Source organism: Rattus rattus, chromosome 5, assembly GCF_011064425.1.
Source record: "Rattus rattus isolate New Zealand chromosome 5, Rrattus_CSIRO_v1, whole genome shotgun sequence".
Lineage (NCBI taxonomy): Eukaryota > Metazoa > Chordata > Mammalia > Rodentia > Muridae > Rattus > Rattus rattus.
In genome coordinates, this window is record NC_046158.1 from 130848932 (window position 1) to 130875700 (window position 26769).

At 43.8% G+C, this 26769-nt stretch overlaps 1 protein-coding gene across 2 annotated transcripts; it reads left to right on the forward strand.

Annotated features, from left to right (window-relative positions):
- The first annotated feature begins 372 nt into the window (after positions 1-372).
- Nsfl1c (NSFL1 cofactor) lies at positions 373-26769 on the forward strand. 2 transcript variants are annotated; one of them, XM_032904406.1, is made up of 10 exons: positions 397-580; positions 2789-2886; positions 8017-8091; positions 9854-9859; positions 10385-10550; positions 11353-11445; positions 12714-12823; positions 13599-13736; positions 24965-25129; positions 26367-26769. In XM_032904406.1, the coding sequence occupies exons 1-10, from the start codon at positions 476-478 to the stop codon at positions 26527-26529; spliced, it is 1119 nt and encodes a 372-aa protein (XP_032760297.1). In that variant the 5' UTR covers positions 397-475; the 3' UTR covers positions 26530-26769. The 2 variants fall into 2 exon arrangements, with proteins under 2 accessions (XP_032760298.1, XP_032760297.1); XM_032904407.1 differs by lacking the exon at positions 9854-9859 and having other exon boundaries at positions 373-580.

Genomic DNA, 26769 nt, shown 5'->3' on the forward strand with positions numbered 1-26769 from the left:
ACTGTTAGGTTCAAAAACCATAACCAACAAATAGACAGGATACTTTGTTTTACCTCTATTGTTTTCACAGCCCTTGGAAGAGCATCAAGCCATAGACAACTCTCAGGTAATGCTGCAAGAAGGAAATACAAGAGGAAGTAAATAATTAACGAAATAAAGAAATGAGACCATAAGTAATTTGCGAGATCTGACTTCTTCAGAAATCCTTCACCCTGTGGGAAAACTAGCCCCTCCCTACTCACATCCATCGACCTTCCACTTCAGTCTTTAAGGTACGGTTCGTACAGCGGCCACCAGAGGGCGCGAAACGGCTGGGTTTCCCGCACGGAGGGCTTTTCCTGTAGCACCGCATTGGGCGGAGCCTAAGGCCAGGCGCCCTGCCGCTGGACACTGTAGAACGGCGGGCGGAACGCAGACCTGGGTTCGGGCTGTTGCAGTGTCCGCCGGAGCGGTTTGGGGAGTGCACGGGGTGAAGATGGCGGAGGAGCGGCAGGACGCGTTGAGGGAGTTCGTGGCGGTGACGGGCGCTGAGGAGGACCGGGCCCGTTTCTTCTTGGAGTCAGCTGGCTGGGACCTGCAGGTAGCGCCGCGAGGCGGGCCGCTTCGGGTGGGCTGGGGAATGCGGAGCGCGGAGGTCTCGGTGGTCCCTACACGGCCGAAGCGCACAGTCATCCCTGCGGGGCTGGGCCCTAGCCCAGGCCTCATGGTCTCTGGGGTCGCTTGCCACGCGTCGCCGGCCTGGCTTGGAAGTTAATGGTCGCGGGCGGGCCCCGGCCTGCTCTGCAGGGCCTCAGTTTTCCTGCGGGCTCGCAATGTTGGCGAGACTTTGGCGCTGCCGCAGTCCGCGTGGAGGAGTCGCCTGGGGGCGTGGCTGTCTCGGCGAGTGTCTGCGGGTGGCCTGGTGGATTCAAGTGACCAGCTTCCAGATGGAGCCCCACTGAGGTCGTGGTGGCCGTCCAATTCCGCTTCCGCAATGGTGCGGTGCCTGGGGGGTGGGGTGGGGTGGGGGGACCTGCCCGGGAATCAGCCCACGCCCCACTGTTGCTGGGAGAAACTACCTGTGGGATTGTGGCACAAGTTTGGGGTCTCTTCACTTTTCGTAGTTAACTTACTGTAAAATGGGGATTTCTTAGGAATTTACTGCCTTGTTCACTGGCATGTGGTAAATAGTCACTAAGTAATTAATTTAGAAGACAAGTTCCACCAGGCATGAAATGTTGCACACTTCTGATCTCTAGAGTAACACCCATCTCTTAGTGTTCAGACACATACAGTAATTAATGTTAGAAAGAACTGATTGCATAAATGTCCTTGGCCAGCCTACATCTTAGGTAGACGATGACTAATATTTCTTGAGCACCTACTACAAGCCAGGCACTGTTCAGCATTACAAAATGTCTCATTTACATGTCTCACATTTTTCAGCTGAGACTTTGGAGGATAAGTAACTTGCTGAAGAACTCATTAACTACTAATTAAACAGGTAAAGACTAACCCTATTTTATGGATGAGGACTTCAAAGGGACACCAAATGTGCTTAATGTGTGAGCTTTCTGATGTACAGTCTGCTGACTGTAGCATTTAAATAGCCTCCCAGACATTAGGAATTTTTACTCCTTTAACCCTTTTTAGCACTCTGGAAGCAGAAGATCTCTGAGTTCGAGGCCAGCCTGGGCTACATAGTTCCAGAATGACCAGGAATAAATGTGCCTCTTTCAAAAACATAACAAACAAAAAGAAATGAGATGCTCTTACAGGCACTGTAAGCCTCCGGGCTAAACAGAAATGCTTAAGAGAAAAACTTCTATCCCAATAGATCATCCGAACTGAAGCTCTTACCTGTGTGGTAACTTGGCTACCAGTGCCAGGACTTGAATGCAGTTCTCTAAATGTCAGTTTAGTACAGCGCCTAAGGTGGCACATGACTTCCCAGGAAACGGGTTATATTATGTAAAGAAGACCTTCAGGCTGATTGTCCCGTGACAGCTCATTGCCTTCTATAAGATTGGTTACCTTGTGGACCGGAGGTACCTCCTTGAGCTCCGTTGGACCTCATTGTTCTGTCTTATCTCTTTGCTTGGAGAATGTTTATAAATAAATGCCTTCTCATTGAGTTGGTGATGGCCACAAATGGCCAGAGGACTCATGACAAAGGACTTCCATTTGTGTGAGGCTAAGGTGACTGCATTTATCTTAGCAGTTATCTCCTTTAGTGTTACAGGTTTGGTGGAACTGCATCCCCATTGCAAACAGGAAACTGGGCTTCACAAAGAAAGGAAATGTAGCATCTATATGTCCCTATACTGTCACTTCTACCTCTTAGAACTTAAGAGTGAGGGCCTGAGCATACTGCCTGGGGTTGAACCTGACCCCATTTCTTACCTCCAGAAACTGTTTTCATTTTGTAGTCCTTCTATGCTAGCTATAAAAAGAGACGATACTAATTATGAAATTCTGAGTGGATTAAATGAATTAACATAGTGTATAGACAACCTGACACACAAATAACAAATAGATGGTGGTCTTATTTTATGTTTTCCATATTAATTCCATATTGATCTTATTTATTATCTTTATTCGCCATAGTGGGTGGATTCCCCTGAGGGACATATCCCCACCTCCACGTCCAGGCTAATACATGTCTATTGCCTTTCCCTCTAGTCTTTGGTTCCAGGCATAGGAATTTTTTTTTTTAAGTATGGTTTTTGTCTTCATGTTTTTGTTCCAGTGTCAGATATGTGTCAGATGAGAGACTGGAGGATTCCAAAGTACTCTCTCTTTGTTTCAGATTGCACTTGCAAGCTTTTATGAGGATGGAGGGGATGAAGACATTGTGACCATTTCACAGGCAACCCCAAGTTCAGTGTCCAGAGGCACAGCTCCTAGGTAAGGACCAACTTCAGTTGCTACATGAGTGTTTCCAGAAAAGGGACTTTTCTTTCTGACTTGACAGAAGGTTCAGGTCCAGATTAATGAACCAAGAGGTTTGAGGATCTACTAAAAGAGAACTGAGGGATTCAAGGGTCAACTTAAGTTTTTTGTGGTTTGGGTTTGTTTGTTTACTTGCTTGTTTTTGTTTTTAATGTGAGTGGGTGTTCTGCCTACGAGTATGTCTATGTACCATGGGGGCCAGAAGAAGGCAATGGATTTCCTGAAACTGGAGATAATGGATGGTTGTGAGCCACCATGTGGGTGCTAGGAGTTGAAATGGGGTTTCTGAAAGAACATTCAATGCACTAACCACCAAGCCATCTCTCTAGCCCTTAAGATTTTTAAGAATTATGTTTATGAACTTCGAGGAATGACTGTCTTATCTCTGGAAGTTTTCATTCCTTTAAGAGTGGCATACTATAGATGAAGTCAATGACGTTAGGAATGTCTGTCACGTTATTAAGATGATCATGGAAATAAAGGGAAGCTAACTGACATTTATACCACCTTTCCTGGATCTTCGGCTTCAGTCATCAATCACTGCTGTGATCTTCTCATGAGGAGAATGTTGGTCTTCTCAGATGCACTGAAGGATTCTTCCACAGATGCGTCTGAGCTCCCGGACACTTCTTTCTGTAATGTTAGTCTAATTGCACTTATTCCAGTGTATGTTTTGTCAGAAAATTTTGCTGGGTTTGAATTCAGCTCCAGAATGCAGAAAGAATGTCTTTCTACCCTGAAATGGTGAATTCTCAGAGGGTCTCTGAGCTTTAAACTACATTTGTTCTCTTGAGAAATAGTAACACCAAATCTCACTGTCCTTCATGTCTTTCTCTGCCTCCAGTTTCCACAGAAAGGAGGTCACAGAAAAGTGTTCTTTCAATTACTTGCAGTGAGATACTGATGAAATATTGTAGTGTTATTGCCTGAGGGGTGAGTTGTAAGGTTGCTGGCAAAGGGGGCTGATTTGTGATCTAACTCTTTGGGTTATTGACATGTCAGAAGTACCAGGGAGGAGGAATTGAAATGTACCATCTGATGCTAGTCATTTATTACTTCCTTTCTTCTCCCGCAGTCCAGAATAACCCTTAGCACAGCAAGGGTTTGGTTAAGCCCTAGATTTGATTGTGGGCTTCAGTGAAATGTAAAAGGAGGGGAGGGATGGTTTGTTATGTCATTGTCTTTCTTTAGGAGGAAAATGCTGACTGAATTTTCTCAGAAGAAACTAAACTGTAGTAGCACCCCAAAGGAATTTGGTGGTGGTCAGGGGAGCAACTGCTGTCCAGCCTTTGACCTAGCCATTACAGGACACTTAGCCTGCTGCTGACTGACCTCTGTTCTCCTGTCATCTACCTTTCATGTTAGCACTAAGCTCTTCCTTTGACTCTGGAATGGGGCATTTAGTGTGGAGCCCTTGAGCCTCCAGAAAGACCCTGTAGAAAGGGATAGTAGATGTCTTTAGATCAAAATTACTGTAGGTATGGGTTTAACTATACTTTGGTAGGTATCTTCTGGCAAGAGAGTATATTAGATTCCCCTAAGAAGAATCTAATAAGATGTTTTGCATAACTTACTATGGAAGGAATTCTAAGATCAATGTAAATCTTTATCATTACTGAGCACTTAGTGCCAACCCATGAGTTAAGCCTTTATATACATTTTTTTAGTTGTCTACCTTGTGAGGTGAGTACTGTACCCTTCCCCCATATAGATGCAGACACACAAGAGCTGGGCTTCTTCTCCAGATCACACAAGCCAGCAAATGGAGAAGGGTAAAAGTCAGAGCTGTTCTGCTTCCTGAATCTCAGTTCTCACCACAGCATGCTACTCGTCATGGGTTTTCAGAAGTCCTCCAAAGTTTTTCCTGAATCTGCCTTTCTCATCTTAACCCCTTTCCTTTTCTTAAATTCTTTGTTCCAACCAAACCAATTCCTTTGATGACCTACCCATCTCTGTGATATGTGTGGTTCTGTCTTTGTTGGTGTCCTCTCTAAATTGCTGTAGTGGCTGTCTTGCTTTCTGCCTGTCAATCTCAGCTCACATCCCACACCCATGTCTGCCTTATCCTTGATCCTCTGCTGAGCAGTACACCACAGCCCTATTCCTCAGAACTCCAGTTGCAGCTCTAAATCTGTTTACGTTATCCATGTTCATGTATTAATAAGTAACACCTCTCTTGTGTTGTCTTGAACAGTTTAGCTTTTCATATTAATAAAATGAGAAGTAGAGTTATTGCACTAGCCATCTGTCTGTTGAAGCCAGATAGCCTCACCTCCGTTCTCGCACACCCTTCAGCAGCTTTGAAAGTGGGGGGTGTACTCATTACCCTCAGATCAAGAGACAGCATCTTAGAAAAGCTGAGTCACACCTGCTGCCTGGTGTGTCTAAAGTCAGAGCTAATGCATGCTGCCTTCCTGTCCAGCACTTCACTGACTCTTACAGGAACAGGCAGTTTCTATTTTTTATTCTCTCTTTCACCTCCCAGAATCTATACTTGTTCAAGTTTCAGGACTTGCATTTTCTCCTTCCCTATAGCTACCTTGTTTACTAGGCTACTGTTAGCAGTCACTGCATTTATTTTTCCAGACAGGGTCTTTACATGTAGCCCAGCCTGGCCACCCATAAAATAGTTATCCTTCTGCCTTGGCTTCCTAAATGCTGAGATTATAGGTTTGTGCCACCATGCTTCGGCCTAACCACATATGCTGAATGGCCAAAATGATGTCTTGTCCCTTCCTGGCTTTGCAGATAGATAAAGCATTTTCATGGTCACAGAAAGGTGCGTCACAGAACCAAGGTGGCCAGCTTTAAAGCAGAAAATATAAGGAACTTCTGTGCTACTTCAGGATACCAGGTACCCTAGGAGGTAGCTTAAGGCCTCCAAAGGAAAACCCTCAAACACAGGAGTCTGTCATTAATAATGTACCCCAGCACATCGGGGCCATAATGTGACTCTCTAAAGCATTACCAGAGAGCAGTTGTCCTCAAACTCGAGGCTCCTCCTCCTCCTCCTCTTCCTCCTCCTCCTCCTCTTCCTCCTCCTCCTCCTTCTCCTCTCCCCCTCCTCCTCCTCCTCCTCAGCAGGGACTATGCGAACACCACTTTGAGATTCCCAAGCCTGGAGATTTAAAGTGGTGTTGAGGATTCATAGGCTCACCTCAGAGCTCTTGGTACTCCTGATCTAGCAACCACACTTTAGAATTACTTCCAAAAAGTAGTTCCTAAGTGCACCACGGAATGCAAAGGTCTCTACATACCAACAGTGCTCAGAAGACCCAAAAGGTTAGTATTGGCCTTATATCCATTAATATAGGAGAAAGCAAGGGATTAGAGAATTTAAGTAGCATGTCCCAAAGTACAGAGCAGAATTAGCACGGGATCCATCTACAGTCGCACCAAATATGTCAGGTGCTACTGGATTTCGGTATATACGTTTGGGAGAAAGGTAAAACCCATGTGGAGAGTATGCTGTTTGCTCAGTATATATGAATCTATTTAACAACAAAGCAGTAGCAACTTTGCCATGGATTCTCAGTCCTAGCTTGTCACTCATTCAGAGACCTGAGAAAGTGAGTGGAAGTTGCCTCTCTAGGCATTAGTGTAGATGTCATTACTGAGATCCTTATACTATATCATATAGCCCTCCAGGAATACCTGGAGGTTACTCCCAATTATCTCTAGCAGGAACTGTATTTGCTCTGGCTTTGTCTTCTTGTTTCCAACAGATGAAACCTCAGACTCTCTCTCTTGTCCTCTGCTTGCTCCCTTGAAACATGGCTGTCACTTTTCCCTAGTAAATAGCTGTTCCCTCTCTGCCCAGCCTCGTGAGCCCTCCCATTCTACATTGTAAAAAGCTACTTCACTCACGAAATTAAAATTGTTTTTTTCTTTATAAATGAAATGCTTGTCTTATGGTCCTTAAACCTTTGTTTACTGAGAATAGATTCAAATTGAAAACAATTGCACAGTTAACCCCTCAAACCTCTCCTCTACACCCTGTGGGATTTGTGGGCCCACCCCCGAATATTAGTAATAATACTTGCCAGGTGAGGTGCCCTGTGCCTATAGTCTGAGCACCTAGGAGACTTGAGAAATGGGGATCTAAATCTAAACAAGAGATCTAAAGAAACTCTTTAAAATCATCCTGCAGTAGAAACAGGCAGGGAACTCTCTAATGCTGCCTGCCACCCACACATTCATTCTGCAGGACTCCTTGACCTTTCTCTAGTGTGTTAGACTTTTGTCTCTGCATTTACATACGTGTTTCCATAATGCCATTTTAGTTCCCGTTTCCCACTATCTCCACCATCCTTTCCCACTCAGTTGCCTGTTCATCAGTTCTTGGTAATGGTCCAAATGTGTCTTTTTGTAGGAAGTCTTTCCCTCACAGGAGACAAGAGGCTTTGTGTTCATAAAGTCATGTGTACTGACTGCCACGGCCCCTATTGTTCATCGTTGTAGTAGACAGTTGCTTATCTGTGCCACTAACCTGTAAGACCAGTGTCTAATTATCTTTATAAATCCAACATTTAGTTAATGTCTTAAATGTTAAAGGTTAATAATAAAACTTCAGTAGTAAGAATTTTGTTTTAATTTTATGTGTATGGGTATTTTGCCTGTGTTTGTATGTATACCATATACGTGGCTGGTGCCCACAGAGGTCAGAAGAGGGTGTTGGATTTCCCAGAACTGTACAGATAGTTGTGAGCTATCCTATATACTACATGTATGCCCAGAACCAAACCTTGGTCCTCTGCAAGAGCATCAAATGCTCTTAATCACTGTGCCATCTCTCCAGCCCTCAGTAGTTTGCTTTAGAAATAGTGAATAGCTCATTCCCCCATTTCCAGAACAGCTTAAATTGGATTCCATTTTACCTCACAGTAGCATTAGCTAATTTATTCTCAGTCCTGTGTGACCTTAACAGACAAATACCACATCCTTTGTTATCTAAACTTAGGTCAGTCTTTTCATCTGTGTTCTTCATATCACAACATCTCGCTCTAGAGTCCAACTCCCCAGTTGATATAGGTGCTGCATTTCTTTAATTATTCCTGAAATAATTTTGCTCCTTTTTGTCTCCAGTGATAATAGAGTAACATCCTTCAGAGACCTCATTCATGACCAAGAGGAAGAGGAAGAGGAAGAAGAGGGACAGAGGTAAGGCTTTGAGAGGGAGCACGATTCATAGGAGGTACACAATAGTGTTTAAATCACCTAGGATAAGGTGTGGGACACATGCTCACTATTGCCAACCATCACTGTTGTGCATAGGGTATAACATCCTAAGAACAGTTTGCTCAGTGTAGTTTAACAGTAATTTCTTGTCTGGTTGCTGCTGCACCCCGCTCCCCACTTTGTCATATTCTGGGGCTGTGCTCGCGCTCGCGCTCTCGCTCTCTCTCTCTCTCTCTCTCTCTCTCTCTCTCTCTCTCATTGTTACAGGAAGGTATTTATAGAAGATTATTATATAGAGGGAAGCAAAACCTCTAAGAATGAGAAAGTTACCCATAATATCACAGTGCAGACATAGCCAAGTATTTATTTGTGCTGTTTTTACCCATATAAATTAATTACACAATAAGTAGAAAAATAGAGTTATAAACGTGTATACTTCAGACACAATCATACTGTTTTTACTTTTAGGAATGTTGTAATAGAATTATTGCTTCGTTGTAGAAAATGTGAGTCCCATAGAATGAAAGTATAGTGTTCATTCTTTGATAATTATTGTTAATATTTTGTTATGTTTCTATGCAGTTCTTGTTCTGATTATACATGGTGAAGTTGATTTATTTCTTGATTTGGATTAAGCAAGGTCTTAGATACTTCCCTGCTGACACTAAAATTCCTGTTTTCCATGACTTTGCTAGCCCCTATGTCCCATAGTTTTGGTATGTCTGTGTCTATACTACTGTAAATGTCAATTCCGTGAGCATTTATATTACCACTTTTGAATTATGTTCTTAGAGTGATTCCTCTAACAGAAATACCAGGTCAAGAACATAATACTTTTAAGACTGTTATTCACAGGCTCCCAGGTCTTAAGCCAAGACTTAAAGATCCCTCAGCTAAGACTTTTCAGCCCAGGCAGAACTGTATTTATCTAGATTGAACAAGAATAAGCTGGCTATAGCCTCATTTCTCAGGCGTTTATTCTTCATGGGTCTGCTTTGGTCTTTCAAACATTCCTCAGGGAGATGAGAAGATAACCATTGTGGAAATGTAGTGACTTCACTGTGGAGACTTGAGAAGCCTGTGTTCATGTAGTGCTTCACACTATCTCAGAACTTTGCTTTTAAATATACTGAAGACTTGGAGATGTAGGTAGTTTTAAGGTTTTATACTCCTCAAGTAGAAGGCACTAACTCAGCCCCATGTGTGACTGCTGAGCTCCCAAACACCACCTCCACCTTTTCCAGCCTGGTCACAGCTTCCACTGTGACCCTCCACTGTTCCACAGCCCTTTAGCTTCCTTGCCTACTTTAGACCCTACACACTTTAGACTCAGCCCTAGCCTAAGTGTTGCCTCCTGTTCTAGGGAAATTGTAAGACTTACAAGCCAAGATTGATTCCTACTTATCCTTTTTAGAGACAAATTGCTGAATTAGTGTAAGACTGATGAGGAAGCAGCTATGTGACAGTGCCCTCTTAGATCCAGATTAATAAAAGTGCTAATTTAATCTCAAGCTGTTCATGGACTACTAGAGTGTCTGGGGTAGGTATCTTGGAGCTTATCTTTGAGATTGGAGCTTCCCTGGCTCCTAGTGCATCTCCTGAGGCTCCCGTGTGCACCGTAAGAATGGCAGGTGAAGCGAGTCTGGGGGGCGTTTTGGTGTGGTGTCAGTCCGCCTCACATGTACATTGCTCTGCTTGCTCTTTTGCATACATCTGCTGATTTGAACCTCGACCCTGACTTAAGGAGCAGGTAGGTAGGGCATGTAATCCTTTATATTTAAAGCAACAAAGAGTGCAAAGCAGTGCACTGGCTTATTCAGGTCATCAGTTGCAGAGCCAGGACTGGGTCCTAGCTGCTTGTACTAACTGCACCACCACCATTAATCCAGAACTCTTAGAGTTAGCTGCTTCTGACGAGGACCACGGCTGCCTCTTCCTGGAAAGGGGCTTCCATATGATGGTTCCTGCTGACATTCTCCTGCATTAATGTGTTGTTGTGCATGCCTGGAATGTTCTTCCCCCATGTCTTTATCTGATAACTGCATCCTCAAGAGGTCCAGGAGATGTCTCGGCAGCCTTGTTGTTGTCCCTGTCTCTCCATCTCCATGCCACCACCGCCATTGTCCCCAAGACCCTTACTGACTTCATGGCTGTTCCCATTGCATCATATCTGCCTGCACCCTTCCATGTTTTCCTAGCTAGCCAATAAAGACATTATACCCGAACCTGGTACATCTTCTGTTCATTTTTGGTGTGTTTGGCATTTTATACACAGGTTTTATGCTGGGGGCTCAGAGAGAAGTGGACAGCAGATTGTTGGTCCTCCCCGGAAGAAAAGTCCCAACGAGCTGGTGGATGATCTGTTTAAGGGTGCCAAAGAGCATGGGGCTGTAGCTGTGGAACGAGTGACCAAGAGCCCTGGAGAGACCAGTAAACCGAGAGTGAGCATAAGGGTTGTTGTACCCAAAGGAATTGATTCCACAGTGACTAGTGAGGCCTCCTTCTCTCTAGCAGAGATTGGTTTCTTTGTTTTTTCACTTGGCTACTTGTTCTCCTGTGTAGAAGACTAATGTGTCTGTGCTGGATCAGAGCTCAGAAACATACCTATCCAGTTTAGCCAGCTTAATGGTTTCCTTTCACTGTAATTAAATTCATTACTGGTTTGGGGGGAGGATTTTTTTTTGGGAAGGGTTGTTTGTTGGTTTTTTGGTTTTTTTTCAAAACAGGATTTTTCTGTGTAGCCCTTTCCATCTTTAGAATTTTTTTCTGTAGACCATGCTTGCCTCAAGCTCACAGAGACGCCTGCCTCTGCCTCTGCCTCTGCCTCTGCCCCTGCCCCTGCCCCTGCCCCCTGCCCCTGCCCCTGCCCCTGCCCCTGCCCCTGCCCCCTGCCCCTGCCCCTGCCCCCCTGCCCCAAGTGGTGGGGTTAAAGATGTGCTCCATCATGTCCAATTTCGTTACCAGTTTTTATGTAAAGATTTCTGTCCTTCAGAAAATCAAAAAGTCATTGTTGCTGTCCTGTCCCCATATTCCTGAATTATTATTGAGTTTTCACTGAGAGTGGTAGCCGTTCCCTTTAGCTGGGCCTTCTAGCCTTCACCTCTTATCCTCGCTTGTGACAGTCAGTTTGCTATTCAGAAGTTAAGGAACTTGATCAGATGCTGCCTTTCTGCTTCATCCCTTATATGTCTTCGTACCTGAGTAATTCCACCACCAAGTGTTTATGAACTTGTCCCTTTACAGCCATTTGCAGGAGGGGGCTACCGCCTTGGAGCAGCACCAGAGGAGGAGTCTGCCTACGTGGCAGGAGAAAGGAGGCGGCATTCAGGCCAGGATGTGAGTGAACTGCTTGCTCAGAGACGTTTGTGAACTGTTCATTGTGCCCATTTCAGAAGGGGCTGGTTACGTGTGTGAACGATCAACTTCTGAAAGACGAGCCTGCTGTGGTCTCTACAGGGACGTTCACAGCAATGAGACAGTTTTCACTTGGTGGGCAGAGGGCCAGGGCAAGGGGCGGGGAAGAAGATGGGCACAGGAAGGTTTCTTGAGTGTTCTTTGGATCACAGTAAGGGGGCAATATATGTGTGTGTTGGATGGGAAGGGGGTTCTCTGATATTTGGGGGATAGTTGAAGAACCTCCTTGAAAGTGCCAAAGAAGACCTGAAATATGGATGGATTTGGTTGGTTTTGTCCATTTTGTTTCATTTTGCTTGATTTTTCTTTATCTTCCACACACATTCACACACACACACACACACACACACACACACACACACACACACACACACACACACACGTTCTCCATGCAATGATATTGTATAATTTTGAGTCTATAAAAATTTTTAACATTATGTTACAAAATACTTTGGCCTTCCTTAGTGTTTATTCATTTCTGTGATGTATATTTTATATTTAAATCATTTTAGTTTTACTCCCAAATAAAGTCAAGCAGGAAAACAGTAAAACTTTTATAGACTTGTAGCAGTGACCTCCAATACATTAGTTGTTAGCCTTTCAAACCTTTTTCTCTAAGTGCATATAGGAAGTTGGCAAATTATGTATATCTTCTTGAAATTTCTTTAATGTCAAGGGGGCAGGGGATATGCACATGAGGACAGAGGCTATAGGGGGTATTTAGATCTTCAGGAACGATGGTTAAAGACAGTTGGGAGGGACTTGGCATGAGTGCTAGTAACCAAACTTAGTTCCCTCTATCAGAGCACTATTTGCTTTTAACCACTGAGCCATCTCTCCAACCCCAGATATCATTTTTAATAACTGCAAAATAGCTGAGGAGTGGATTTGACACTAGCAGTCCTACAGTTAGGGAGCCAGAGCTGGGGTTGAGTCATCTCTTGTATACTCACCTCGCTAGCAAACTCCTTAGAACAATGCCCGTTTTCCTAACCTGCATCATAGCATATTCCTAGTTTACGTTGGTGCTCATGTACTTCGTTGATACCCCTTGATGTGTGTGTATCTGTCTCATGATGTTTTTGCAGTGACATGGTGAAATAGTGAAAACCCACTCATTTGTAGGTTCAATTGCATTTTCTAGGTTCCTCACATTGTACCTACCTGCTTATTACCTCCTGTTGTCACAGGTTCATGTAGTGCTAAAGCTCTGGAAAACTGGATTCAGCCTAGACAATGGTGACCTTAGAAGCTACCAAGACCCATCCAATGCCCAGTTTCTGGAGTCTATCCGTAGAGGGTAAGCAGAAAAGCCCACGTTAGTCTCACATTAGTAAATGAGTTGTCAGGTGGGGAAGGAAGAAAAGTTATTAAACCAGATTTAGCACAATTGGCAAAAGATTCACAGATCGCTCCAAAAATCTTTGTCCATGTTTTGGCTTTTCCCTGAGGCATAGCTAAGTAGGCAAATAAACAGACGATTCTGTGACTGAAAGGTGGAAGCAGACCAGACCCTGGTGACCGCAGCATAACCAGTCTCCCTCTTCTCAGGCTGTTGGGGTGAGAGATGCTGTCACTGCCTTGGGGTGGGGCTTCCCTCATCTTCTCCCCAGTTCCTCTCCTCATGAAAGTCCTCAGGGATAGAGAGAGAGAGAGATGGAGAGACAAAGGAGAGGGGCTTGAGAAAGCAAAGGGCTTGAGAGGTTTGGTCTCACCTGTGTGCTCTTCTAGTGTGCTTTCTGTTGCTGTGATTAAACTAACCAAAGGCAGCTAAGGGAGCAGCGAGTCTGTAACAAGGCTTTTGGCTTGCTCGCCGACTCCTGTTCTGCTGGCTCGCTGACAGAGCTACGTTCACCTGCCCAGACAGTGTGGTCCCTGGTGGCCGGGCCTTCCTGCATCGCTTGTCAGTGATATAGTCTCTCAGAGATATGGCCACAGGCCAAGCTGGGGAAAGCAGTTCTTCAATTGGGGTTCTCTCTTCCCAGATGACTGCAGAGGATATCAAGTTGACAATAACAACTTACCCAGCATTTCCATCCTTCTCACAATAACCCCGACATTGCCTTTTTCCTTAGGGAGGTTCCTGCAGAGCTTCGGAGGTTAGCTCACGGTGGGCAGGTGAACTTGGATATGGAGGATCATCGGGACGAGGACTTCGTGAAGCCCAAGGGAGCTTTCAAAGCCTTCACTGGCGAGGGCCAGAAACTAGGCAGGTGAGAAGCCATGTCGGCTGGACTACCAGCCAGCCAATCCTGCGTCCTCACTGTGAGGAGCTTCGTGTCGTTTGCAGGGTAGTTGAATTTTGCTTCAGGGGAGGGAGAGTAAGGAGAGTATGGGTTCTGGAGTCGAGACCTGAGTTAAGTCTCTGCTTGTCTTTCCTTTACAGCTGTGTGACCTTAGACTGCACAGCTTCAGTTTCCTCAGCTATAAAGTAGGGTGGATAAGAGTCCTTGCCCTCAGGATTGTGCTTGGGAAGAATAAATGAGCCAGTGCATGTAGAACTGCCTGGCGTGAGCACCAAAAGGAGCACAGCTGCTGCTCTGACTCGGAATCCTGAGTATTGGAGAAGCTGCGTCTCCTGGCTGCGTTAAGCCTAGAATAAGCATGCAGGGCTTAGAAACTTCCAACTTCCTGTCCAGCACAGCCTCCCAGGAGTGTTGCTCAAGATACATAGGAGGGAACACAAGGACATCATAGCCCTTGGAAAGGTTGCTACTGCTTTGGAGATAAGGCTTTTAGTGTGTAGCCCAGTCAAGACTGGGGTTCTGTTGCCCACAGCTGGTCCTTATCTCAGTATCCTCCTGCGTCAAAGTGCTAGGGCTAGAAACATGTACCACCCATCACACTTAGGTTCACTATCATGTTGTCATCCAGAATAATTAGGAACTAAAACATCTTAGGTTTTTTTCAGGTTTATCCCAAATATAAAATAAACCTGAGATTTGAGGGTTTGTTTTTGAAGTTCTATATAAAACGTTAAATCGTATAGTGAATGGAACATTGATCTCAGTTTAAGGCATTAAGAAAATTGAGTTGTGTTGAATATTTGTAGTAGATTTAGGCTTCACATCCATTGATTTGAGCGGGAGCTTACCTGACTGTTTGGTAAAGACTGCATGTATTTCTGTTTACACCAGGCATGTCTAGGGCACTGTTAGAGATGAGTGGTAAGGTTTGCTGCTCCCCAGGCCTTCTACAGTGATGGTTTTGTGAGGGCTGGCACTGAATTCTAGTATCAGGGATTGTTGAAAAACTACCTTAGCACCAGATCATTTCATTGTGAAAGCAATGAGCATCTGAATGACGGGTTCTTCTCATGAGAGCTGCTTCCTTTCCATTGCGTTTTTAGGGAGACACCAAAGAAAAGCCTCTGGTTATAGAGGTTAAAGCTTACCTTCCCTGCCCATGGGTGAAATTCCATTACTGTTGTATAGGTGGTCAACTGTTCTGGAGAGCAGTAGCTTAGGTGGAAGCAGTTCTTGGAAGGAGTAGGCAGAGGGCCTGTCCTGTGAACATAGCTGCCCTACAAAGTTATGTGGAGTGGTTTGGAACTAATGTTCTCCAAGCATGTTGTTCTTTTATTATTATTATTTTAATTATTTTTACACTCTAAATTTTATTTCCCTCCTGGTCTACCAGATGTCCCCACTCTACCCACCCCACCAGACCTCTAAACTTCTTGGAGCCTCCAGTCTCTTGAGGGTTAGGTGCACCTTCTCTGACTGAACCCAGACCTGGGAATCCTCTGCTGTATATGTATGTGTTAGAGGCCTCATCTCAGCTGATGTATGCTGCCTGGTTAGTGATCCAGTGTCTGAGAGATCTCAGGGGTCCAGGTTAATTGAGACTGCTGGTCCTCCTACACGGTTGCCCTCCTCCTCAGCTTCCTCCAGCTCTCCCCTGATTCAACCAGAGGGGTCAGCAGCTTCTGTGGTTGGGTGGGTGCACCTTTCAGCTGCCTCTTGGGTCTTTTGGAGAGCAATCATAGTAGGTCCCTTTTTGTGAATGCCCCATAGCTTCAGTAATGGTGTCAGGTCTTGGGGCCTCCCCTTGAGCTGGATCCCACTTTTGGCCTGTCGCTGGACCTTCTTTTCCTCAGGCTCTTCTCCATTTCCATCCCTGAATTTCTATCAGACAGGAAGAATTATGGGTCAGAGCTTCGGCTGTGGGATAGCAACCCCATCCCTCACATGATGCCCTGTCTTTCTGCTGGACATGGATTCAATAAGTTCCCTCTCCTCACTGTAGGGCCTTTCATCCCCCTACCCCCCACCCCATTTTGAGTCCTGAGAGTTTCTCACATCCCAGGTCTCTGGTACATTGTAGAGGGTCTCCCCACCTCCTACCTCCCAAGGATGCCTGTTTCCATTCTTTCTGCTGGCCCTCAGGACGTCAGTCCTTTTCCCCCACCCAATACCAGATCATGTTCCCCTCTCCCGGACCCCTACTCCCGTCCCTTTTCCCTTCCCTGTCCCTTCCTCCCTTCCCCCTTGTGGTTGCTTTCTTCTCCTCGAGTGAAGGGTGTCCTCACTTGCGCCCTTCAGCTTGTTAACCTTTTTGAGTTCTGTGGACCGTATCTTGGATATTCTGTTGTTTTGTTGTTGTTGTTGTTTGTTTTGTTTTTGTTTTTGCTAATATCATCTTATTAGTGAGAACATACCATGCATGTCCTTTTGGGTTACCTCACTCAGGATGACATTTTCTAGTTCCATCCATTTGCCTGCAAAACTCAGGATGTCCTTGTTTTAATAGCTGAGTAGTACTCCATTGTGTAAATGAACCACATTTTCTGTATCCATTCCTCTGTTAAAGGACATCTGGATTCTTTCCAGCTTTTGGCTACTATAAATAAGGCCGCTAAAAACATAGTGGAAATGTGCCCCTGTGTCATGATGGGGCATGTTTGGAGTATATTCCCAAGAGTGGTATTTCTGGGTCTTTAGGTAGGTCTATTTCCAATTTTCTGAGGAACCTCCAGATTGATTTCCAGAGTGGTTGTACCAGTTTGCAATTCCACCAGCAGTGGAGGAGTGTTTCTCTTTCTCCATTTCTTGCCAAGATGTGTTGTCACCTGAGGTTTTGATCTTATCCATTCTGACTGGTTTAAGGTGGAATCTCAGGGTTGTTTTGATTTGCATTTCTCTGATCACTAAGGACTTCGAACATTTCTTTAGGTGCCTCTCAGCCATTTGAGATTCCTCTATTGTGAATTCTTGGTTTAGTTCTAGATCCCATTTTTTGATTGGGTTGTTTGATTTTTTTTGGTGGTAAGCGTCTTGAGTTCTTTATATATTTTGGATATTAGCCCTTTATCAGATATGGGATTAGTGAAGATTTTTTTTCCCAATCTGTAGGATGCTGATTTGTCTTATTGACTATGTCCTTTGCCTTATAGAAGCTTTCCAGTTTCATGGGGTCCCATTTATCAACTCTTGAAGTTAGAGCATGAGCCATTGGAGTTCTGTTTAGGAAATTTCTGCCTGTGCCAAGGGTTCAAGGTTCTTTTCCCACTTTCTCTTCTATTAGATTCGGCGTATCTGGTTTTGTGTTGAGGTCCTTGATCCACTTGACTTGAGCTTTGTGCATGGTGACAGATATGAGTCTATTTTCATTTTTCTACATACAGACATCCAGTTAGACCAGCACCATTTATTGAAGATGCTTTCTTTTGTCCATTGTATATTTTTGGCTTCTTTGTCAAAGATTAAGTGTGTGGTTTTATTTCTGGGTCTTCAATTCTATTCCATTGATCAACCTGTCTGTCTGTCTCTGTACCAATACCATGCAGTTTTTATGACTATTGCTCTGTAGTAGATCTTGAGGTCAGGGATGGTTGTTCCCACAGCCGTTCTTTTATTATTAAATATTCTGGTTGTTTGCCTTTCCAGATGAATTTGAGAATTTCTCTTTCCATGTCTTTGAAGCATTGAAGATTTTGATGGGGGTTGCATTGAATCTATAGATTGCCTTTGGTAGGATGGCCATTTTTTCTCTGTTAATTCTGCCAATCCATGAGCATGGGAGATCTCTCCATTTTCTGAGATCTTCTTCGATTTCTTTCTTGAGAGACTTGAAGTTCTTATCATAAAGATCTTTCACTTGTTTGGTTAGTTACCCCAAGATATTTTATATTATCTGTGGCTGTGAAGGGAATTGTTTCCCTAATTTTTTTCTCAGCCTGATTATCTTTTGTATAAAGAAAGGCTACTGATTTATTTTGAGTTAATTTTATTATCTAGCCACTTTGCTGAAGTTGTTTATCAGCAGGAGAAATTCTCTGGTAGAATTTTTGGGGTCTCTTCTTATGTATACTATCAAATCACTTGCAAATAGTGATACTTTAATTCTTCTTTGCCAATTTGTATGCCCTTGATCTCTTTTTGTTGTCTTATTGTTCTATCTAGCACTATCTAGTACTATATTGAATAGATATGGGGAGAGTGGGCATCCTTGTCTTGTCCCAGATTTTAGTGGGATTGCTTCAAGTATCTCTCTATTTCATTTGGTATTGGCTGTTGGTTTGTAGTAAATTGTTTTTATTATGTTTAGGTATGGGCCTTGAATTCCTGATCTCTCCAATACTTTTAACATGAAGAGGTGTTGTATTTTGTAAAATGCGTTTTCTGCATCTAAGGAAATGATCATGTGGTTTTTTTTCTTTGAGTTTGTTTATATGGTGGATTACATTAGTGGATTTTCATATATTGAACCAACCTTGCATCCCTGGGATGAAGCCTACTTGATTGTGGTGAATGATGATTTTGATGTGTTTTTTAATTCGGTTTGCAAGAATTTTATTGAGTATTTTTGCATTGATATTCATAAGCAAGATTGGATGGAAGTTCTCTTTTTTGGTAGGGTCCTTGTGTGGTTTAAGTATCAGAGCAATTGTGGCTTCATAGAACGAATTAGGTAGTGTTCCTTCTGTTTCTATTTTATGGAATAGTATGAGGAATATTGGTATCTGGCCTTCTTTGATGGTCTGATAGAATTCTGAACTAAATCCATCTGGCCCTGGGCTTTTTTTGGTTGGGAGATTTTTAATGACTTCTTCTATTTCTTTATGGTATATGTGCCTGTTTAGAAAGTTTGGTTGGGGATTTAGCTCAGCGGTAGAGCACTTGCCTAGCAAGCGCAAGGCCCTGGGTTCGGTCCCCAGCTCCGAAAAAAAGAAAAAAAAAAAAAGAAAGTTTACCTGCTCTTGGTTTAACTTCAATATGTGGTATCTATCTAGAAAATCATCCATTTCATCTAGATTTTCCAGTTTTGTTGTGTATAGGCTTTTATAGTAGGATCTGATGATTTTTTTGAATTTCCTACATTTCTGTTGTTATGTTTCCCTTTTCATTTCTGATTTTGTTAATTTGGATACTGCCTCTGGGCCCTTTAGTTAGTTTGGTTAAGGCTTTATCTATCTTGTTGATTCTCTCAAAGAACCAGCATTTGGTTTTGCTGATTCTTTGAATAGTTCTCTTTGTTTCTATTTGGTTGACTTCAGCCCTGAGTTTGACCATTTCCTGCCATCTACTCCTCGTGGGTGATGTTCTAGAGCTCTCAGGTGTGCTGTTAAGTTGCTAGTGTAAGTAAGATCTCTCCAGTTTCTTTACCAGAGCACTTAGTGCTATGAATTTTCTTCTTAGCACTGCTTTCATTGTGTCCCATAAGTTTGGGTATGATGTGTCAACATTTTCATTGAATTTCAGGAAGTCTTTAATTTCTTTATTTCATCCTTGACCAGATTATCTTTGAGTAGAGCATTGTTCGGGTTCCATGTGTATGTGGGCTTTCTGATATATTTGTTGTTATTGAAGTCCAGCCTTAGTCCATGGTGGTCTGAAAGAGTGCATGGGATTATTTCAATCTTCTTGTATTGGTTGAGGGTTGTTTTGTGACCAATTTATATGGTCAGTTTTTGAGAAGGTACCATGAGGTCCTGAAAAGAAGGTGTATTCTTTTGTTTCAGGGTATCTGTTAAATCCATTTGGTTCATGACCTCAATTAGTTTCACTGTGTTTAGTTTCTGTTTCAGTGACCTGTCCATTGGTGAGAGTGTGGTGTTGGAATCTCTCACTATTATTGTGTGGGGTTCAGTGTGTGTTTTGAGCTTTCCTAAGTTTCTTTTGTGAATATGGGTGCCCTTGCATTTGGGGCATAGATACTCAGAATTGAGACTTTCTCTTGGTGGATTTTCCCTTTAATGAGTACAAAGTGTCCTTCATCATCATGCTTGATAATATTTTGGTTGAAAGGCTACTTTAATGGATATTAGGATGGCAACTCTAGCTTGTTTCTTGGGACCATTTGCTTTTTAGACCTTTTACTCTGAGATAGTGTTTGTCTTTGTTAATGAAGTGTGTTTCTTGTATGCAGCAAAAGGCTGGATCTTGTTTGTGTATACAGTCTGTTAGCTACTGTCTTTTTATAGGTGACTTGAGTCCATTAATATTGAGAGATATTAAAGACAGATGGTTGATTCCTGTTATATTTGTTTTTATAGGTGGCTTTATGTGCTTGTGGTTTTCTCCTTTTGGCTTTGTTGTGAGATGCTTAATATCTTCTCTTTTCTTTGGTGTAGGTATCTTCCTTGTATTGGAGTTTTCCTTCTAGGATCCTCTGTAGGGCTGGATTGGAAGATAGATACTGTTTGAATTTGGTTTTGTCCTAGAATATTTTTTTGTTTCTCCATCTATGTTGATTGAAAATTTTGCTGGGTGTAGAAGTCTGGGCTGGTATTTGTGTTCTTTTAGAGTCTGCATGACCTCTGACCAGGCTCTTCTGGCTTTCATACTCTCTCTTGAGCAGTCTGATATAATTCTGATGGGTCTGCCTTGTACGTTACTTGGCCCCTTTCCCTTGCAGCTTTTAGTATTGTTTCTTTTTTTCTGTGCATTTAGTGTTTTGACTATTATGTGATGAGAGGATTTTTTTTTCTGGTCCCATTCATTTATTTGGTGTTCTGTAGGCTTCTTGTACCTTTATGGCCATCTATTTCTTTAGGTTGGGGAAGTTTTCTTCTATGATTTTGTTGAAGACGTCTTCAGGTCCTTTGAGCTGGGAATCTTCATTCTCCTCTATTCCAATTATTCTTAGATTTGGTCTTTTCATTGTGTCCTGAATTTCCTGCATGTTTGGGTTAGGAATTTTTTATGTTTTGAATTTTCTTTGACTGTTGTGTCCGTCTCTTCTACCTTATCTTCTACACCTGAGATTCTCTCTTCTATCTCTTGTATTGTGTTGCTGATGCTTACATCTGTAATTCCTGACCTCTTTCCTAGGTTTTCATTTCCTGGTTTGCCTCCATTTGTGTTTTCTTTATTGTTTTACTTCCACTTTTAGGTCTTGGACCGCTTTATGCAATTCCTTCACCTGTTTGATTGTGCTTTCCTGTATTTCTTTAAGGGATTTATTTGTTTCCTCTTTAGGGACTTCTACCTGTTTACCTGTGTTTTCCTGTATTTCTTTCAGTGAGTTATTTATATCCCCTTTAAAGGACTTCATGAGATGGGATTTTAGGTGCGCATTATGCTTTTCAGGTGTATTGGGGGTATTCTTGGCTTGCTGTGGTGGGAGAACTGGATTCCAATGATGTCAAAGTATGTTTATTGGCTTCTGTTGCCTATGGTCTTGCGCTTGCCTCTCACCATCTTGTGTTTGCTGGTCTGGATGACTCTGTCTGAAGTCTACCCCTGTTGTCCCTAGGTTGCAACAGGTCTCCTAGCTCTAGCAGACCTTCTGTGGGGCTTTCTAACTGGGGGTTATTCAGAGGGGCAGAGAAGTAGCTGATTTGTTGCCCTGACTGCAGTAGATCTCCTGGGAAGCCTTCAGACTCTTGGGTTTTCAGAGGAGCAGTCACAATGTTGTCCTGTGAGAAGCTGTTCTCCAGAGGGGGGTGGGTCGGGGTCAGTGGACTGTGGTTTCTGTTTCCTTGTGTGCAACCACACTCCAGGGAGCCTTTCAGTCTTTTGCGTCAGTTGCCCTACATGCATCAGAGCCCCTGAGAGGTCTTCAGACTGTGGTGTCAATTGCCCAGTTGCCTTGTGTACAGAGGAACTCCTGGGCTGCCCTCAAGCTGTGGTGTCCTGGGTACAGTGGATCTCCTGGGATGCCTCAGGATGTGGGATCAAATGTTTCGAGTACAGTGGTTCTTCTGGTATGCTTCAGGATATGATGTTACATGTCCTGAGTGCAGTGTGTCCTCTGGTATGTCTCAGGATATAGCCTCTTCCAGAGAGCAGACTAGCATTCCGTCCCAGCAGAAAGGAGCAGGCTGAAGGGTAGTATATTGTTCGTAACTAATCATGAAGCTCAGTGTCGGAGTATTTGCCTTTCTCTCTTCTGTCTTTTCTGAAAGAGCATTTAGAACTCATGGCTAGACCTAACATCTTGTTCCAAAATTCTGATGACCTTTAAGAATGATAGCATGTTTGAAGTTTTCTGCTGTTTGCTGTGTGCAGTATTAAACATTTCTATAATTAGTGCTTTAATACTACTTTACCCCAGTCTACATAAAAGAACCATAGCTTAGAGAGTGAGGCCTTTCCCTGGGGCCAAAGTACTGACCAGTGCCAGACTAGGCTCCTTCTAGTCTCTGTTCTTACTGTCAACACTATCCTAGAGATAACTGTGAACAGCCACAGAAGTTTTTGGGCCTCTAGTATATGCCAAGTGCAACATGTCCTTTGAGCTGCTTTCTCAACTCTTCTAGGAAATCTTAATTTGTTTGTCTGTTTGGCTTATTGAGATAGTGTCTCACTGTGTCACCCAGGGTGGCCTCAAACTCATAAAACACCACGTCTGACTGTTTACTTTTTTCTTAAACAATTTTTATTAAATCTTTGAGAATTTCTTTCAGTGTATTTTGACCATATTCACCTTCCCTCACCCGATCCCAACCCTACTTACCTACCCAGCTTCATCTTCTGTCATTCTTGTTCTCTCTCTCTCTCTCTCTCTCTCTCTCTCTCTCTCTCTCTCTCTCTCTCTCAAACACATCAAGTCTAGTTTATTGGTTTTGTTTGATTAAGGAAAGTGAATCTTAGGTCAGTTTCCCCAATTCTGCCTGTGTCTGTAACTCCAAGGCCTAGCCCTGTTTTAAGAGCACACACTAGACGCCCCCTGATGGCTAGGATTATGCCCTGGGTCCTCCACCTCAGACCATTGCTTGAGAACTTTACCTCACTGTGCCTCAGCTTGCTCTCTTTTATAATGAAACACAGAAAAAGATTTATTCAGTATGGCTACATTGGGAAGAAGATCAAAAGCATGACGCCCAAGTCCTTTTCAAGGTCTAGTTTTAGTTTTTAAAACTCTGTCTGCCTTTGTAGCACAAAGCTAGCCTTGAACTGGTACTAAACTTCCCAGCCTGAGAAAGAATTTTTTTCTTAAGATTTATTTATCTATTGTGTATACAGTGTTCTGCCTGCATGTATGTCTGCAAGCCAGAAAAGGGCACCAGATCTCATTATAGATGGTTATAAGCCACCATGTAGTTGCTGGGAATTGAACTCAGGACCTCCGGAAGAGACAGGTAGCATGATACTTGGCACTGTCCCAGGCTTGGGACTTACAGCCAGGAATCTGACATAAAAACAGCTCCTCACGAATGAGAGCATGGTTGCTACTCTTTGAGCTCCACTTTTAATTCTCTCAGCCCCCATCTCTTCACAGAAGAGGAAGTCCATTTCTTGGCCATTCTTTGCTATTTATTGTTCCTGGGTAGCATTTCCTAAATACATCCATGAAGTGCTTTTTCTGTAGAAGGTTAACTTGTGTAACATGTGGCAGGACCTAGTACTGAGTGAGTTTGCCTTCACTTCAGTCTCACAAGAACTTGAATGCTGGTGTCTAATAATGGAGCTGTTGTAATGTTGTATTTCCTGAACTTTTCAGATTTGTCAATGGACTAGGGTCATGTGAAACACACATTGAAGAGAACTTTCAGTTGGACTTTTTAAGGGTACTCTTTTTTTTTTAGAGATCTTTATTATTATTTTTAGGCACGTGTACTTGTGTGTGTGAGTGTGACTATGTGCGTGTAAGTACAGACTCCTGTGGAAGGCGGAGATTTGGATCCCCTGGAGCTGGAGTTAAAGACGGTTATAAGTTAGGAACTGAACTGAGGTCCTCTACAAGACCTCTTAACCTTTGAGCCATCTCTCTAACTCTCCCCCCCCCTTTAGGCTATAAAGAGGAACAGGAAGGATAAGGTCTGGGAACCTGCCTAATTAAAAGCTTTGTGCCAAGATCGGGGGCTTTCACCTAGTAGTCTTCCTTCTCTTCAGAGATGGAGGCCAAATCATCTGCTGGGCTAGCAGGCGATTCAGAGAACAGGAGACCTCCGAATGGTTGTAAAGAAATGGGGACCTTGTGTATGTCGTATTTGTCAGACACACCAAGTATACTATGTAATTCTCCCTTTAATCCTCACTAAAGCTTAGCAAGGCAGTCATGTGTGACCCTCGTTAAGGTCCTTGCTACTGCAAGTCCTGTTAAAAGTCCTATACTGAAACTTGGATGTGGTAGTGCATGCCTGTACCACTATGGAGGCGATGGCAGAAAGATTGCCACATGCCCTAGGTCAGCCCAGGTACATAGTGAGTTCTAGGCCAGTGTGGGCTACATAGGAAGATCCTGTCTCAGTAAAAACTAAAAAATGGAACGTGGTTTGCCCAAGGCCACACAGCTAATGGGTGAATTTGGATCCTGGTCCATCTCATTCTTAAGATGTGAGCACAAATAAACTGGCAGATGCTCCCTCCTGCTCATTGTGTGGCTAACCTTGGCTGACCTTTAGGAATCCTTACTTCACCACACCATAGTTGGCACATATGAAATGCACTTGCGAGTTCATAGTAAAACAGTAGTTCTCAGCCTGTGGGTTGCAACCCCTTTGTGGGGGACGTGGGAGGGTGTCAAACAATCCATGCACAGCAGTCACCTGAAGTCATTGGAAAACACAGATATTTTACAATTCATAACGGTAGCAAAGTTACAGTTACAAAGTATTAACAAAGATAATTTTATGATTCGGGGTCACTATGCATGAGGTACTATATTAAAGGGTTTCAGCATTAAAGGTTAAGAATCACTGTACTAGAGGGCGCCTGCCTGAAGAACATAACACAACCAGTCACTCGCAATTTTGCCAAGGCTGCCTCTGTCACAGAAGCTGAGACATGCTGATCTGGGTTCTACGCCTCACAACCGTCTCATCTCTACAAGTACAAGCTGTCCTCTTTCTAGACTTTGTCACATAGGGCACCTAGGTTGAGCACCTGACCTGAGTGAGTGTTGTTTGCAGTTAGAGGTAAATTCTTCTGGACAACAAACAGTATTAGACACAGGTTTGGGCAGGTTTGCTCAGTGAGAACTCATAGCTTTCTGCCTTGTGCCTCTGAGGGCCTTGTTTCTACACTGCCCTGATGTACTTCTTTCTCCTCAGCACGGCCCCGCAGGTTTTAAACACCAGCTCTCCAGCCCAGCAAGCAGAAAATGAAGCCAAAGCTAGCTCGTCCATCTTAATCAATGAGGCAGAACCTACCACGAACATCCAAATCCGACTGGCAGATGGTGGGAGGCTGGTGCAGAAATTCAACCACAGCCACAGGTACCTGCTCTATCTGAACTACCTTTTGCCAGCAGTGTCTAGTCCCAGAGTCTAGCATAGATGTGTGGGAAGCAGGCAGCTGTTCTCCCTCGTGGACACCATCAAGCAATCCATGTTTTCCCTGGAGGAGGCAGTGGGTTGGGATGATGAATGTACAACTAGCTGGGTCTGTCTGTCTGTCCGTGCTTCATCTGTAGGTCTCATTCCTCATCATTAGGATTAAGCTACCAGGTTCCTTGTTCAAAGGAAGTGTCTCCGTGGCTTTAAACTTAGGGAAAGTAAGGCACCATTGAGTGAAGAGACTAGCAGGAGAGGTGCTAAGGGTCTATAACAAGTGTGGATACTTAGCAGCTCTTTTCTTTCAAAGAAGATGTCTAAGTTTCATCCATGGTGGGCCAACTAAGCCAGGACTCAGATGTGAGTCACTAGTAGTTTGACAATTTTTGAGTGATGACCAAGTGTTCCTAATGTTGGTGCTTCCCTCTGAGAGGTAACCCATCTTACCAACCAGTTACTGCTTTAGTACCCCTCACTGGTTAACCCTGCCCCGGTGACAGCCTGTACAGAGTGTGGGTGAGGGTCTAGGCTGCACCTTGTGTGTCCAGGCTCTCATGAACCACTACTACCTAGTGGCAGGAAGAGACTTCTGTTGGTAGGGTATAAGGAAGAACTCCATTTCCAGGGACTGTATCCTTGTGATTCCCAGGTGCACAAAAGTGCCTGGAGGGGGCTCCTAGGACTAAGGTGCTGCTGACATACAGTTGAGAAGTGCCCCTTATGACACCCAAATAAGATGTGTCTACCCTGCTGGGATTCATGGCCTGTAGGCATAGGCTATATAGTCAGATGGTCCCAGAAGTGTGTGCTTACAGCCACTTCTATAGCAAGATGGGAACAATAAAAGACAGCCCTTTGTGAAGAGTCCTGAAGTAGAATAGAAATGATGAAAGAAGGCAGAGTGTGGAAGGAAGAAAGGAGAAGAGATATGAGAGCAAGGAAGAAGAGCAAAATAAGGCCGGCTTTGGGACTTCAGGAGATTGTACCTGCCAGGAATGGGTGGGGGGCCTTGGGCAGGGGAAGAAATGAGACTGATGTGCTTTGGCTGCTTGTACAGAGGGGACACAGGGCAGCAGGCAAAGCGAGAAGGAGCCTTCAGACGTATTCCTCTTCCCAAAGGCCAGGGTTGGGGGCCAAGGCAGAGACTATTCATTACCTCCCACTTACCCTACTCCTCCAGGATCAGCGACATCCGGCTCTTCATCGTGGATGCCCGGCCGGCTATGGCTGCCACCAGTTTTGTCCTTATGACTACCTTCCCTAACAAAGAGCTGGCTGATGAGAACCAAACCCTGAAGGAAGCCAATCTTCTCAACGCTGTCATCGTGCAGCGGTTAACATAACCGCCCAGCTGCTGCCTCACCTCCCTATGTGTCCCCCATGACTGCGGCCATGCCCGTGGGGATTACCTCCTGCCCCCTGTACACACCTAGCCCTTCCAGTGCCACATCTCGTCCGTAGCTCTGGATTCTTAGACTTCAGTTGGACATTTGTTTTCTCTTTAGTTGTATTTCCTGGGTTTTTGTGATGATCAATGGACTTTAAAGAAAAAAAAATAAAAAACACAAAAAATTGAAGAACTA

Excerpts from the sequence above, each read along its gene's own strand:
- Nsfl1c (XM_032904406.1), top strand. The coding sequence starts at position 476 with ATGGCGGAGGAGCGGCAGGACGCGTTGAGGGAGTTCGTGGCGGTGACG. Across the intron at positions 581-2,788 it reads CAGCTGGCTGGGACCTGCAG|ATTGCACTTGCAAGCTTTTA; the intron begins GTAGCGCCGCGA and ends TCTTTGTTTCAG. Across the intron at positions 10,551-11,352 it reads GAGAGACCAGTAAACCGAGA|CCATTTGCAGGAGGGGGCTA; the intron begins GTGAGCATAAGG and ends GTCCCTTTACAG.